The following is a 15,666-nucleotide window of genomic DNA, read 5'->3' as shown; positions in this document are numbered from 1 at the left end:
AATTATCATGAAATTGATATCAGACAAGATAAACTCTCTATAACATGTTTTTTCATACAAGGAGCGATGAGGCAGACCATTTCAATCATTTTTGAATTGAATTGATTTGGTGATCTCAGCACAGCGATGATTATTTCATTTGCTAGAGAAAAAAAGACAGGAGGAAAAAAACAATTTCAGACAACAAAAAGATTAAAGAGGTTGGAAAGACATATATGTTTACCATCATCCAGGGTCCTTTCTAAAATGGATGGCGAGCTGCTCCTTCCATCTCCAATGCGTGTGAAAGAGAGGACCTGGATCTCATACAGGACGTACTTGCCCAGACCGCTCAGCTGGACGCTGTGGGTGGTGTTGCCCTCCACCGCCCAGAAGCTGGGAGCTGTGTCTGAATCCTTCTCCTTATACACTACCTGAAGCACACAGGGGATGATGACCTTTGATGTGATGAGCTAAGAAGATGTTTTTCTTGTGCACATATTATTGCTGTTGTTCTGAAATGGAGGTAATTCTCCGATTAATGGTATAAATTGGGGAGGGGGGGGGACTGTTGACTGCGGACCTTGTAACCCAGGATGAGTCCATTGCGGTCCGTCTCTAGGACTTCCCCCCACCGCACCAGGATGCTGCTGGAAGTGGTGGCGAAAGCTGACACGTTGGTGGGACCACTGGAGGGCACTACAGCAAGAGCCAAAGGACAGACGCTTCAAGCAAACCTTTATTATTAAGTGTGTGTTTTCCATGTGTATGCATATATTTCCTTCCCCACCTGACTCCCTGGTCCTGCCGTGGACTGGCTGGCTCCAGGGCCCGGAGCCAATACCATTGATGGCCTGAACTCTGACCTCATACTCGGTCCACTCCTCCAGGTCCTCGATGGTGAACTCCCTCTCCAGCCGGTCCATGATGACATGGGAGAGAACTCCTCCTTTGGACCCGGCTTTAGAGTACTGGACCTTGTAGCCGACGAGATCTGGATTCCCGTTGTACTCCCACTCTGGAAGAGGCTGAGAGGTTTTTTTTTTTTGTTTATTTTTATTCCCCAGTTCAAGCAAGATCAATATAAATGACATCATAAGTGAGTGCATAATGAAGCAGTAAGCCATGAGACGTCGTACTTTGCAGTGATTTTATGGCATCTGAGAGCTGTTGTCAAGCACATTGAGAAGCAATATGGGAAACGCACCGAGTGGCTTTTAATAAAATGTGGTGAAACTCCTTTGCCTAACAATAATATCAAACTCACTAAATCTGTTAAATCAATACTAATATAATCCTAAAATTTTCATTTAAGCAGGCAATATTGTTTTTGAAAGGTAAAAGTGAAACTACATGCCTGCTAAGTTTGAGTCATTCTTAACACATTAATGTTGAAATGAGCTGCTGTACAAGACTGTGTTGTGAGCGTGAGTGTGTTTGCAGTCGCTGTAAAAGTCACTCAGCCAGTGGGAAACCATTTTCTATGCAGTATATCTTACACTGACGCATGCTCGTAATTGAACGCGATAAGTGAGCACACTAACCTAAAAGTGCGCTGGGCTTATTTCTATGAAAATGCAAGTGTTCTTAAAATTAATGTGCCTTTTTTCAAACCATAAAGTGGACCACAAAATTTTACTACGGTTTAACACCCAGCTTTTGAAAAGGGCCACAATCACTGAGCTATGTCATTAATTTGTAGAGTCATATCACATAGCTTACACCCCTGTGCTGTTAAATCCAGGTAACATGCACTCGCTGTAATCCTGCAGGAGCTGCAGGAGCATCTCACTTCTGCCTCTCAGTGCCTGGCACTGCTCAGCCACTGGCACAGTGATGATAATGGACAGATGTAGCAAAGAACACACTGGCCAAAGGCTGATCCAGGGAGCAGCAAAAATCAAGGACAGAGTCCGTGCAGCCGCTCAAACATTATCAGTGCCATCGCTTGTATTCATTAGTTGACAGCAAGAGTACAGGTTTAGAGAAAAAGGAGATGGCACCATTTAATTGACAAATAGAACGATGTACAATCATGACCTACTAAAGTGGACTTAATTCGAAATTGAGGTTTTTGAGTTGAAGGTAACTGATAGAGAAAGCCATCATTTAATGTCAAGCTTTTTAATGTATGAAAAACCCGATTTTCGAGATTTTGTGGAGAAAATGAACTTTCCTAAATAAGACTTTACAAAGCTTATCTTATAAATGTCCTATCCAATTAATATCTCAAGGGCATTTTGCCAATTCAGTCCGAACATGATTTTCAACAGTACCAACGAGAAGGACAGAAATTTCAAATAGCTTTTATGCACGCAGTGGCATATCTAAATCTACAGCACGGAATTTTATTAGTCGAAGTGTGAATCAGAACAACTCAAACATGCATATCTAAATTTAATGATAATCTGGTAAATCTCCACCAAATTCATTCACACTAAGTAAGGCCCAACGTGCAGCGAGCCTTGACATCTTACCACCCAGCGAAGCCACAGGCTGGTCTCACTGGCTGTGCGCAGGGTGACATTGGCGGGGGAGATGTCTGGGGGCGCCTGCAGGGTCTCGATCTTCCTGGAGGGCTGACTGGGAGGACTGGTGCCCACAATGTTTACCTGACGCATTCGGAACCTGTGGGACAAAGGAAACCAGCTGATGGTGGATAAATCATCAAAATGTGGGTGTTTAATTATGATGTTATGGGAAAGGATTAGATTGAATTACTTTCGATTAAATGAGTGCTTGAATGATGCCCAAAAGGAAAAGAGGTCATTACAGTAGCAGAGAATTGGGATTTATTCATGAGTAGAAAACCAAAGAAAGCAGTTCCAACAAAGTAACATGTTCTGGTTTACAGTGGATGAATTCATGAAGATGAAGGATCATCATTGGCAAATGAACAGGTTAGCAGGTTTTTTTTACTTTGCAATGTTTTCATGTACTTTCATGAACTTTTTTATGTGGTTTTTATAGGATGAGTGTGCAAGATTTTGCCTTTATTTCATAGACCACCTGTGTGTGTGTGTGTGTGTGTGTGTGTGTGTGTGTGTGTGTGCACGTGCTCACCTGTAGAAAGTATAAGGGTTCAGATCCAGCACCTCCAGTGATCTAGCGTCAGGTTCGTTCGCCAGCTGATGAACCAGCAGCCACTCTTCATTTTCTCCTATTATACCAATCTGAAATGTGCAGAGAGAACGGAGTTACATCATCAGCTAAACAAATTAAACACTTTAACTGGCGTCGTAAAAAAACATGCGCACCACTACTAAAACATCAAACAACTGGGAAAGAAAAAATCCAGACTGCTCTTATTCTGTTGAAATAGATATGTATCGTCTTACTTGGGCTTCAACCAGCCAACGGGAAATGGATGTCTTGCCATCATAACCAGGTTTGAACTGCAGCGTGACAGAGCGAGGCCCGATGTTGGAGATGGCTAAATTGGTCGGAGGACCGGGCAACTCTGTGGAGGAGGATGGAGGAAAGACAGATTTAAATAACATTCCAGGTATAGAAATCTGGTGCATCGCAGTAAGTGCAATGACTCATTTTAGTGTCTAAGCTGCAGCTCTTTCACTGGATATTCAAGCATGTTTAAATTTCATACTGGAAGTCAAATGCTTCATCTCCTCAGTCAGACACTGACCTGGTGGTACACCTGAGGAGATGGTGGAGGCGGAGAGTTGGCCCTGGCCCTTGGAGGTCATGGCTGCTACCTGGATGGTGTATGTGGTGAGGGCAGTAAGCCCCGTCACCTTGTACTCCTGAGTTAAGTTGGGCAAATAATGGGTCACCCGAGTATTAGTCCTGTTGAACTCCTCCCAGGAGATTCGGTAGCCTGGAAGAAGTGGTAAATTCCAAATAGTAGAGCGCAGTGTAATAAACACATCTCGGTGACTGATGAACTGACGGAAGCAGAAAAGACATGTTAACGTCACACAGTCATCTTTAATGGTTACCGGTGAGAACGCCGTTTTTCTCTTGTGGCTCCTTCCAGCTGACTTTTAGTGAGGTGTCCAAGATGTCTGTGAAGCTGAGGTGTCCCACAGCACCGGGGGCTATAAAAATAGCAACAACCGGCAGTAAGCAAACAGGACAAGAGCCTGAAATGTAATTATCTGCAGATACTGTATAATATCCTGAACGGCAACACTTACTATCCTCATGGGTGCGCAACCGCTGAGGTGTGCTGCGTGGGCCGTCACCAGGGGTAGTGAAGCACAGCACTGATGTGTAGTATTCGGTGAACTTTCTCAGGCTAGAGATATAACCAACATGAACACTGTCCTGGAAGTTGGGACGCACCGTAACCACCGTGGCGTCGTTTGCACGAGCAAGTTCCCATGCCAACAGCTGGAAATCAGTGATAATGAACAGGGCGTTATTGTTTACAGCTTAGGGACACAACTTTTTTTTTCAAAAAGGTTTGATAAAGTAAAACGTCAAATAAAACTGTTCTCAACAGTGAATGATTGACTGATAAAAATCAGGCTCAGAGCATAATGAACATCTCCATGTCATGAATCTTACCTCTGACCACTAGAGAGCACCAGTTGACAAAAAGGGGCGGCTCACCTTATATCCCTGGTTGATTCCATTGATAAACTGAGGGCTCGGGGCACTCCAGGTAAAACGCACCGTGGTGGAGTTGACGGGCTCGGTTTGTACATTTCCTGGTGGCACAGTGGGCACTGATCCAGAGGAAGGGAAATAAAATGAGGGTGGGAAAAGTAGAGAGAAGAGGGGGGAGGGACAGGCATATAGACAGAGGGAGGGAGGAGAGAAGAGTGGTGTCAGACCAGCCTTGTTTGGGGCGTGAGAATCAGGCTGAAGCACTTTTTTTTTTTTTGGCTCATTTGGGGAGGTAAGAACATGCCAATCAAACCGGGTGTGAGAGCGGTTGCCTCAGGCGGCTTCCAGGTGAACCCTGCAGCAGTTTGTTTGATGTGAGCATGCATTTCTGATGCAACACCGGAAAACAGCCAGGGAGTTGCACATTAATGAAGCTGATTGGTCAGTATCGGCCCTCATATCCCTATGCTATCCTCAATTCTCTTTGAACGTATTTAAAAGCACATCGCGATCTGTTAAGGTGTCTTTAATGGAGTAAGTGATGGAAATATCCAATTAATAAGAGCTGGGTTAAAAAAACAAGAATGCCTAGTTCAGTGTCGTCATTCGCTGACAGTGACTTGGATGATGAAATTATTATTTATTTTTTGCAAGGTAAAACAGCGATGTTTTCCATAACTTCCAGGTTTCAAAGTTTTGTTAATTAAACACAAAGATTCTGTGTTGCTCTACAATTGCAGTACATTTGTTTATTTGCAGACACTTCAGACTCTTACTTGGAGCTGCTCATTAATTGACCGATTGATCAGACATCACACAAAGTGTGCTGAAGTTTTAACGATATTGTGTGCCAGGTAGAATCCATCATTTCTGAACTGTTTGAAGTGTTTTGTAATCATGCAGTCATGAGAAACAGAAGTAGATGCTGCTGCTTTACAAACACAAACGAATGTAAACACCCTAGCTGAGCGCTCATAATATAAATGAGCCTTGAGAAAGACTTTTAAAAAGAGCTTTTGGGCCGAGGAACGCACGACGAGAGACGAGACGTAGAGGTGAAACAGTGAGACTAGAAAAAGCACATCAAGAGCAATGATTCTCAAAAGACATCACAACATGAATACATTAACTTCAACTTGAAACCAGTGAAACAGACTGATATACAACACCTGTAAAACCTAATGAAATCGCAATATCTGCTGATTCACCCTCCAATAATTGCAGGCAGGGAGTGGAACAGAATGGGAAATGGAAACGCTCCCAATTTTCTTATGAGTGCTCTTGAGAATATTTAGTGAGTCTGGTGTAGAGGATCTCTGTTCATGGAGTGGATTTAACATGACAAGGATTCAGAGATATGCGAGTGTGTTAAGCCTTTCAAAGCTTTATATACAAGTTAAAGGAATTTAAAATCAAACTGGAAGCCAGCGCAGCATATCTAAAGCGAGCAGCGGTATCCCCTTCCTTGTGTTGGTTAAAGTCTAGCAGCATCAATTTGAACTCACTGAAATCTATGAATTGACTTCGCAAGAAAGCCAGTAAAAAGAGCATTATTCAATATTCTTGTAATAAAAACATGGATTAACCTTTCAACACGCTGGCGCATTGGCTTTATTCTCCATTAAAAAAGTCAGCCATGTTAATGTGAGGTTTAAGGTTGAGTCACATTGTAAATGCACACTTTGGCTTTTTACCTCAGTTTGTTCTGTGGAGCCACTTTCACAATATCTGCGTATTCTCTTTGGATCGAGTGCCAAAAATAATCTTAGATGTGCCTTGGTATAATGTCGCAGTAACAAATGTGACTTTCATCCTCTGAAGATTCTGAATAGACACAGAGCCAAGGAACAGAAGGTGTCGGAATCAATGGCCGTGACAGAAATATGTAGCTGTATGACACCCGGGAAAGTTCACAATGTGTGTTCTAATTATACTATTCAGCATGTACAATGAGAAGAGAAGTCAACCAAGGCAGCTTCTTTTGGTGACATCGAAAGGTATGTCACAAGCCTGACTCACTTCATCGCCTGGTAATTCAAGTGCTGAATCAATTAAATATGTGCTCAGACAGACGGAGTGACATCTCCAGGTGGTCAATATCAGCATTTTTCTTTTTTTGAGAAGTGATGTAGTCAGAAAAAAAAACAAACAAAACCCTTAATAACACTAGACTTTTCATGGATCACGCTGTGAGAAAAAGCAGCACACAAAGTTATACCAAAAGAAGGTGATGCGGAAAAATCAATAACATATCTAAACATTGGATAGTCAATCCAAACATAAAAAAAACTAAGTAAAAACTTGGACTGAATTCTTAGAAAAGGCTCTGATGAAGCCATCGGCTCATGTCTGCACACATTTTGCTCTACACTACTGCAGCACTTATTGAGAAATTAACTACATACAACTTGACAAAGACAAATAAGCAGCACTGAAAGGCAAATAGCACTTACATGGCCGAGTTTTAAAATTCCTTTAAAAGCCTTGCTGCTGCAGTCTCTGCGAACTGCCGTCTTCTGATTGAGATGGGAGTACGCAGCCTCTTAACAACATGTGTGAATCACTTTTTCAAGGTTAGCAAAGGATTTAAAAAAGTGTGTTGTGCAGAAAAACATGGCCTTTACAACTCTTGATTTGATCGTTTTAAAAAGATGATTGGATTAACTATCAATCACGAGTGCTACGCCGCAGGCTTAAGCTAAGGGACTAACATGATGACGCTGCAGGTAATGAATGGAATTTGTAGAACCAAATAAAGCCAACGAGCTGCAGGAAAAATGTTGAAATACATGCTTGAAAGCAATCTTAGCTTAACTGTGGGTGCCTAGATTGCTGATAGACTTCTATGGGAACATACAGTGTTGGCTATTAATGCCTGTGCCTTGCCCTCACCTCCCTGCAGTGTCCACTCAGTGACTTTGTGGCTGTAGGTGCCCCTGCCTGCGCCGTTATAGGCTGCCACCTCGATCTCATAGTTGGTCCAGATGATGAGGTCCTCCAGGAGAAGGCTGGTCTGGTCTGGGTTGGTGATGTTTTTCATCTGACAATCAACCGGCAGCCCAGACAGACAGTACCTGGCAACAGAGGGAGTGATCGATAGACAGAGGGAGGGAGACGCAGACAGTCAGAGACCACACAGACAAACATAAATAATCTAAATATATTAGAGCTCTGTCTCTGAAAAAAGAGAGGGACTGAGAGCACAAATGAATAGAAGTCATGCAGAAGAGTTATAAAATGGTGACAAAAAAGAGTGGTGACAACAGATGAATGGAGAGGAAGATATTTAATTGGCACCAATTATTCTATTGCAGCGGTGAGCGAGAATGAAGCGAAATGGAGAGGAAGAAAAGGCGCTGACATAACAGTTATTATCACTTCTGAATGGCATTGGCCCAGACAGGCACCTATCCCCGGGAAGAAATTAGGCAGGATGTCATACTCCTCTTACCTGATGATGTAGCCCTGGAGTGGTCCATTCTGATGGCTCTCCGGGGGGGGCTGCCATTGGATCATGATGGACTGATTGGTGCGGCCACTTGCGATGACTGTCTGAGGGGGGGCGCTGGGAGGCTCTTCGGGGAGAGTTAGTCTGCAGCGGCGAGGAAAGAAAAAGGAAAAGGGAGGTGAAAGAAGACACAAAGCATGAAACTGTGCATTAATTATCCAGAGTTTCTGCATATTTCTATCCCATTTCATCATAGACATCAAATCATAATAAAGCCAGCTTTTTGTATTTTTCAGAACACCATAAAGGAAAGTTGGGATAAGTGCGGCTGGCCGCGGAGGGAAATCTCGCCGTGGCGTGACAAGGATCAAAGAGGCCCTGGTGAAAATGGAGCAGCACAATAGAGAGACAGCGTGAGTAAGAGAAAGATATAAAAGAACAAGAAAGAAAGAACCAGGCAGACTTTTCCCTTAAGTCAATTTAAGATGACATCTTGATTTCTTCCCAGTGCACCGGAGCACTGCTCCGGAGGAGATGAAGCAGAGTGTTTAGGATCAAAGAGGTGTGCCCGAGAGATGCCTCAGAAAAGCCCTGCACTCTCAGTGATGCTCAGTCACCCTCCTGCGGTGCGCTCTTGTCTGGGCACATTCACACAGGAGTTCAGCTCTGTGAATGAGTGTGTGGTGCAAAAGGTGCGTGATAGGTAGATGGCTTTCAGCTTGAGGGTAATCCTGCAGGTGTCATAGCAGAAAACAGGTTGGGTTGATGTGGACCAGGTCAGACAGTACGGGCGAATCATGACGAGCTAAGAATGTATGCAATTTGTGAGCATTTGTGGGGCGTATGATTATGACCATTTCATCTTGCTAGTCTCACGCAAATCAGAGATGTGAGTCTGTGTGAAGCTCTGCCTCTCTCATGCCTCTCTGTATTTTACTCATGAAGTACGGCAAAGACAGTTAATAGGAGGAAGGGAGATGAAGCTGGGTCAGCGCACCCATCAAGTCTTCACAAAGCGCAATTTCAGCTCATTCACAGCTTTATCTTGAAAAGGCCTGTCCCGAAGCTGGCTCATCTCTCACTCATTCTCACAGGAGTGAAGACCAAAAAGTGGACTTTAAGGAAATAATCACGGGATTTTCTATTGAACTGCCAAGACGAGGAGAGAGAATGGGCTGTTCCAGAACTGTGAAAGCTCTCCAAGTGCAACACTGTTCTCACAGCCAACATGCATATGAAGTTACACAGACTACCCACAACATTTTTAATTTTCGCTTGACACAGACAAGCTAAATGCAGTACCAACCGGTCAGTCTCCTTGCTGAACTGGCCTCTGCCCACATCGTTGACGGCGCACAGCCGGAACTGGTAGGAGCGTGCTGGGATGAGGCCACCAACAGTAACCCCAGTAGACTCTGGTTCAATGTTGGCCAGCAGCACCGTCCAAGGGGCATCTGAGATGGAGAATAAGCAGACACATGGACAGAGCTGTGAGCAATGGCAAGTGAACGGTAAATGACCTTGTGAGAACATTTATATTCTCAAGAAAAATCTCTTTGGCACTTGCAAACTTAGATTTAAATATAATATTTTTCCTGACTATTATTGCCCACCATTGTTTCAGTTTCAGTAATAATAGTGCAGCTACTGATAAAAAAAATAAGCAATTTGTTTCGTATACACTCCCTCTAAATATCAGATTCAAATTCAATTATCCAAAACCCAGCACCCATCTGCATCCTTGGATTCATTTTCCTTTTAATGAGTTGTCATCTTCTCCGTTAGCCTGAGCTCCGATGAGAAATGGCTGAGCGGTTTACTCTCTATGGGTGAAAGCATTCCCCCTTCTTTGACTTCATCAAGCATAAGAAGGATAAGAGCACTGAGCATCAACACAGTTTGGTTCCCCTGATCATTCGCAAGACAAAGCACAGGTGACGCAATTGAGGTATACTGATTACAGCGACGACGCCAACTGACAAATTTTTTTTAGGGACACACTGGAAATGTCATGTAATAAGAGGAGTAGCAAACGAGTGCTTCCAGGGAGTATATAGTAACAACACAGCCTTTACAATGACAAACAAGAAACAACAAATGCATCCGTTTTTTTGAGCAGCATGCATGGCTAATGGTGCCTTAGTGTTGGGGAATCACACTGAACCACTCACTGTTTTCTGAGACCTCCAGGATGTAGCGGATTAGAGGACTGTTGCCATCAAAGGCCTGGGCCCATGTGAGGTTGATGGCCCTCTTCTCTGAGGTACTCAGAACTGCTATTGGGTTTTCTGGAGAGTGGGGCAGCTGCCTGTGTGTGCATATATGCGTGTGAGAGGGGGACAAAGTGATAAAGAGAAATAGAATCAGACAAGGGAGGCAGCAAATAACAGAATTAAACAGCCAAACCGAGAGCCTTGCATTGTAAATATTAGAGGGTTTGATGGATTAGAGAGGAGAGCAGTGATAAACCACCACAGTGGCGAAAACATCCATCCATCATGTCCCGGTCAGGCGTAAATAACAGGGAAAAAATGATAAGAAACGGGAGACATGAGGAAAATCTGCAAACCTGACTCTGAGGTGGGCGCTACGGGAGTCATTGCCACCCACTGAGGTCACCCTGCAGACGTATGTTCCGATGTCACCCGACCACGTCTGGGAGATGTGAAGGGTCCCGTCGGGATCGAGCCGCAGGCGTGGCGACGTGCTCACGTCAATCACTGAGCCACTCTTCTCCCAGACATACCTGGAGGTATGTACATGCATATGTAAGAGTAGTACACACACACACACACACACACACACACTTAGACACTCTGTATCTCTGAGTGATGTGACAGTAAATCCGTTTGCTTTGTGTCAGTTCATACAACAAAACACAGAAGGCGCTGACACAGATGAAAAGCCTTGTGAGGCTGATGGCAAAGTGATTTGAATCTGAAAACCATCTCTCTCTGTCACATATACAGTACTGAGCATTTCTCTCCTTACCACATACAAAGCCACACATATGGATGCCCCCCCCCCCCACCACCCCAAACCACATATGCATGCACATACGCATGCACACACTAGGAGCTCCTTTGATTAATTGCCACTGTTCGGGCTTTCCAGCTAATCTCCTCTGTGTTGCGTTTAATTAAAGGCGCTGTCTGAAGTTATTACTCTGTTTACATATTCATCTGTTTACCCTGCGATCTGATCAATGCTGTGGGCCCACAGGTGACAGGCACTCTAATCACTGGGCCCCATAGACATCATTTCACCCCCTCTGAGACAGACGCATGTACACACACTCTATCATGCTCATGACTGTCTGAAGGGTGGGGGAAAGCGATGGGCTGATTCCTCAGTCAGGATCTAAGAGTCTCAAACTCTTCCCATAGGAGGTCGTCTAAGGGTGGATAAACACTATAAGATCTCTTGCAGATTTCACAAACTAATTACATACGACACTGATGCCCAAGCTTGTTTTCTAGACTTGGGTTGCATCAAGAAATGGCAGCAGAAAGGTATGTCACGGTTGATATTTAGCGCAATTGTGCTTAAAAGAAGACAAGTGAGAAGATTCCCTCAGATATTGCAGGTGGATGTCATCATTACCTGATAGTGACACTGGGGTCATGAGTCACACCACAGGTCATGACAGCCTTGGTCCCCTTGATGACACTCTGGTCTTGAGGTGGTTTAGTGATGCGGGTACGTGCTGCAGACACACACAGAGGTTGCTGTTCAGAGACTGTGTTTGAATAGCAGATTGAACAGAGATTACCAGACTTGGCCTCATCTTTCACTCAATGTCTTTCTGAAGCAGAGTGAATCAAGCAGTATTTCTGATGGGTGGTGTGTTTTGCAAGGTTTCCAAGAACTGATAATGTGAATTCATGTACAGAAAACGAGAGCATTCATGAGTCACTACACCACAGTCAGAATATCTTGACAATGACCTCCATGAACCAAGAAGTTACTGCATCTTCAAGTGGGTCAACATCAAAGATGTTTATTTTTATTTTTATTTTCTTTAATATATTTTTGTCGTATTTGCTTTTTTCATATTTCCCCAAAACTTTGGCTCAGAGTCATAGTTTGTAATATTTTCAACATGTGCTGGACAAGGTAGAAAATGAAAACTCAGGCGTCTGCAGATGATGCAAGCAATATGAATGATGTGCAGACACTATCCGGTTTGTGTTATGCTTACCCCAGACCACTAAGTCAGCTGCAGCTTCATCAATGCCCCTGGAGTTACTGGCCATGCAGGTGTAGGTACCAGCGTCGGATAGGTGGGAGGGACTGATTAGCAAGCTGCCCGACTCCAGCAGGGTGAACCTGGGCAGCTGGACCGAGCCACTGGCCAAGACACGTTCACCTGCAGGGAAGGGCGGATGTGATTGATGGTTTGGGATGGAGGGAAAAGGGGGGAACAGGGAGAAAGAGAGATTAGGCTATTGGAGAAACGTCAGGGAACAGAAAAAGGAGTGAGAGCAGTGCACCAAAAGTGAAGAACAAAAGCTTGTTTGGAGAAAATGCATAATCTGAATCGTTTCCATAGCTCTTGTCTAACTTTGACAAATCCAAATGCAGCCTAATGAAACCCCCCACTCAGGACCTCATGCTGTTAGCCCACGCACCTTTCTGCCAGGTGATGGCTGGCCGTGGGGCTCCTGAGGTCTCACAATGCAGAATGACTGACATTCCGTCAATCACGGCGCTGTCAGCGGGGCCAGCGGTGATGTTGGGAGCGATACCTTTGAGGGGAGGGGTCAGCCCCGAGCACACACGCACGCAGAAACGCACGCACACATGCAAACAAAATCAGGGGAGACAGAGGTGATAATGAGAGACATAAACAGCTTTCTCACTAATAAAGCAGACGGCAGCTGAGAGCTTAATAGACTTGACAAAAGGGGCGGCTGTCAGGTCTCATTCTCAGGGACAGCTCTGAGAATTTGACAAGGCGCCTCCATCTTCCCTGCTTCTCTTGCTCATTCTCTGATTCAAAAATAGTCTGATCCAATAATTGCCCGAGCATCCAAGGTGACAAATCTGTCAATGCGAAGAGATATATAGATAGATGGGTGTAGGAGGCAAGACAGATAGGGGGAGAAAAGAGGATTAGAAACGAGAACAGTGGAGCGGATTTAAGAATAAAAAAGGGAAGGAACAGAGAAGGGAAGATGAGCGGAATTAAGTAGCAGACGTGCAGATAGCTTTGAAAAAATTTCAAGGGGACATACTAGTAACAGCTAGGTAGGTGTTTGTCTGGATCTCTCCGGCGAGATTGCGAGCAAAGCACTGAAACATCCCGGTGTCATCTGGCAGAAGCCCGTTGATCTGTAGACTGCCTCCTACCAACACCCTGTACCTGGGGATCTTTACCGGGCTGATGGGCACTGCATCTTTATACCACACTATGTCTGGCTGTGGCGTGCCTGCAGAGGAAGGAGAGGATTAATTTTTTTCCATGTCACTGTGACCCTTTCATTCTTTTTATAATTTTTTTCTCATATTTTCTTGCAGTAATACACGGAAAAAAAGTAACACTACTAACCTCTAGCCTGACAGGGGATATCCACCACCTTCTCCATCTCCGCACTGATGTGACTTGGTGGCTCTTTGACAAACAGAGGATATTCTGTTTCGAAAAACAAAACATGAAACATCGCTCCATTAAAGCCTTTAAAAACAGCTCAAATCATCTCTGCTTTTTTATCTCTTTTTTTCTCCGGCTTGCATAAATCTAGATAACAACATCAACTTAATTGCCTAAGTATAAAATGGCAACAAATGTTCTCTCAACATGGGCATCAGCATGCTGATGCAATATTTGGATAATTTAGGCTCAGCTGCTCTGTGGGAGGTTAAAAAATAAGCTGTGGGTTATTTACCGAGAACATGCAGGAAGGCCCCGGCGGTGACTGAAGGGACGCTGCTACTGCGGAGCGAAGCCTCGCACTCATAGTAGCCGCTATCACTGACTGCAGGCAAACTGATGACCAATCTACGGCCAAAATCTCGGATCCCCGTATTGACCACTACCCCATCTTTCCTCCAAGTAACGCTCATTTTGACGAGAGGTCTGGAGGAGAAAAAGATGAAAAGGGAAAAAAAAAAGAGCAAGAGAGCGGGAGAGTGGTTTTTAATACAGATTCATATTCCGTTTCAAGGTTACAGAGCACTGAAGGAGCGATGGGATACATCTGTCATTCTGATTAAGTCTTTGAATTGGAGATAATAGTCAGAATTCAGGACTGGGATTGCGTGAGATGGGGAGAACAGAGTAAAGCCTTGAATCAAAGGGAAGAATGGAGGAGAGGTACAAAATGAGAGACGTACAAAATAGTTTTCTCTCATGTTCAAACAAAAGATTTCAAGACTCATTCAAATCAAGAAACATCAGATGTGTGGATAAGAGATGTTGTATGTGCATATCTATCTGTGAGTATTTACATTTTTTTCCTCATTTTTCCACGTGTTGTTGTTACCATTTACCTCGCATTGGCAACGCACTCCATGATAGCCTCGTTTCTCCCCATGGTGACACTGGTGTTCTTGGGGGGGATGATTATGGAGGGGGCGATGGGGTCTGCAGGCCCTCCGACATCTATCACACACACACACACACACACACAGAGAAATGCACAGAGGTAGAGAGAAAAAAGTGAATAAAATCTATAAACTAAACGCACACCTCAGATCAAGCCAGTGAATCTGCCTGATCCAGCCAATTGAGCATGACTAGATCCTTACATAGAGACTGACAATCTGTCACTATCACCAGCAGGTAGCCAGCATGCTATCACCCAACTATTAACACCCCTGTCTTTACTTTAGATCCTTTTTCTAGTGCACACAGCATTTCCTGAGCACGGTGTTAGCCCAGGTGTTAGAAGCCATTATGTAGCATAATTGAGACAAACACAAAAGGCGATTAAATGCAGCACCATCACTCACGGGTTTCACGGAGCCTCCAGCCAACCATCGATTCACTGCCCTCAATCAGTGATCTCTCTCTGAATCTGATCTCATTTTCCCCCACCTCCCCGGAGTACGGGTATGGGCCTGTGCGCTTGTATGTGTTTGAGTTATTGCCCCTTTATGGTGTATTGCACATGTGTAGGTATGCTTGTGCTTTGTGGGTTTGAGAGTGTTCATGTGTGTCCACCTGCATTTATGAAGTTCTTCCTCAAGGCTATCCCAGGTTGATAAGGTTCCTAATCACGTTTTTATTATCATTATTGTTAGTTTGTGCCACCTCATTGCAAATCACACCCTTTCAAAGCCCATTTTTGTTGAGTCTCAGCAGCGTGATGACAAGCTCCCACTACAAACACTGCATGATTGTGGAACCAGCCCTCCTGTTGGGTTATTGCCGCTTGGTTCTGCCCCCCATTTATATTGCTCTCATCCCCAGCTCTTCAGCTGTAGAGTTTAAAATAACAGTTTCAGTTGCATCACGATTTTACAAACCCAGTTTAATACAATCCATTGAACAAGTTGGTATAAAAAGAATACCTTTGAGCAATTTACTTTGCGAAATTAGACTTTTTGTGGGGCTCCCATAGAATAAATTCTTGTTGATGTAATACGCTACATTAGGCTGAGGTCTGGGTTTTAAAATTCATGTAAAGTACAGCCTTGAGTACAAATTTTCACGGTAGACAGTAAGA

At 44.1% G+C, this 15,666-nt stretch overlaps 2 protein-coding genes across 2 annotated transcripts in view; both read right to left on the bottom strand.

Moving 5' to 3' along the window:
• The window catches only part of LOC139216673 (peripheral myelin protein 22-like), a 155,853-nt gene that overhangs the window by 46,477 nt on the left and 93,710 nt on the right, over window positions 1-15,666 (bottom strand). The gene's annotated exons all lie outside the window — the stretch shown is intronic.
• The window catches only part of sdk2a (sidekick cell adhesion molecule 2a), a 78,114-nt gene that overhangs the window by 11,832 nt on the left and 50,616 nt on the right, over window positions 1-15,666 (bottom strand). Inside the window, exons 7-28 of the mRNA XM_070847618.1 lie at window positions 14,489-14,600; window positions 13,885-14,075; window positions 13,548-13,631; window positions 13,234-13,428; window positions 12,628-12,744; window positions 12,198-12,365; window positions 11,600-11,702; window positions 10,566-10,742; window positions 10,168-10,304; window positions 9,303-9,450; window positions 8,000-8,140; window positions 7,441-7,622; window positions 4,552-4,667; window positions 4,134-4,329; window positions 3,936-4,034; window positions 3,623-3,814; window positions 3,318-3,439; window positions 3,043-3,152; window positions 2,457-2,607; window positions 770-1,007; window positions 563-678; window positions 224-413 (exon numbers count right to left, since the gene is read on the bottom strand). Coding sequence (XP_070703719.1) covers window positions 224-413; window positions 563-678; window positions 770-1,007; window positions 2,457-2,607; window positions 3,043-3,152; window positions 3,318-3,439; window positions 3,623-3,814; window positions 3,936-4,034; window positions 4,134-4,329; window positions 4,552-4,667; window positions 7,441-7,622; window positions 8,000-8,140; window positions 9,303-9,450; window positions 10,168-10,304; window positions 10,566-10,742; window positions 11,600-11,702; window positions 12,198-12,365; window positions 12,628-12,744; window positions 13,234-13,428; window positions 13,548-13,631; window positions 13,885-14,075; window positions 14,489-14,600 — 3,285 coding nt within the window. The remainder of the gene's footprint in view (window positions 1-223; window positions 414-562; window positions 679-769; window positions 1,008-2,456; window positions 2,608-3,042; window positions 3,153-3,317; window positions 3,440-3,622; window positions 3,815-3,935; window positions 4,035-4,133; window positions 4,330-4,551; window positions 4,668-7,440; window positions 7,623-7,999; window positions 8,141-9,302; window positions 9,451-10,167; window positions 10,305-10,565; window positions 10,743-11,599; window positions 11,703-12,197; window positions 12,366-12,627; window positions 12,745-13,233; window positions 13,429-13,547; window positions 13,632-13,884; window positions 14,076-14,488; window positions 14,601-15,666) is intronic.

Source organism: Pempheris klunzingeri, chromosome 17 (assembly GCF_042242105.1).
Source record: "Pempheris klunzingeri isolate RE-2024b chromosome 17, fPemKlu1.hap1, whole genome shotgun sequence".
Classification (NCBI taxonomy): domain Eukaryota; kingdom Metazoa; phylum Chordata; class Actinopteri; order Acropomatiformes; family Pempheridae; genus Pempheris; species Pempheris klunzingeri.
Note: the sequence above shows the minus strand (reverse complement) of the source record. Positions and strands in the feature narration are given on the sequence as shown.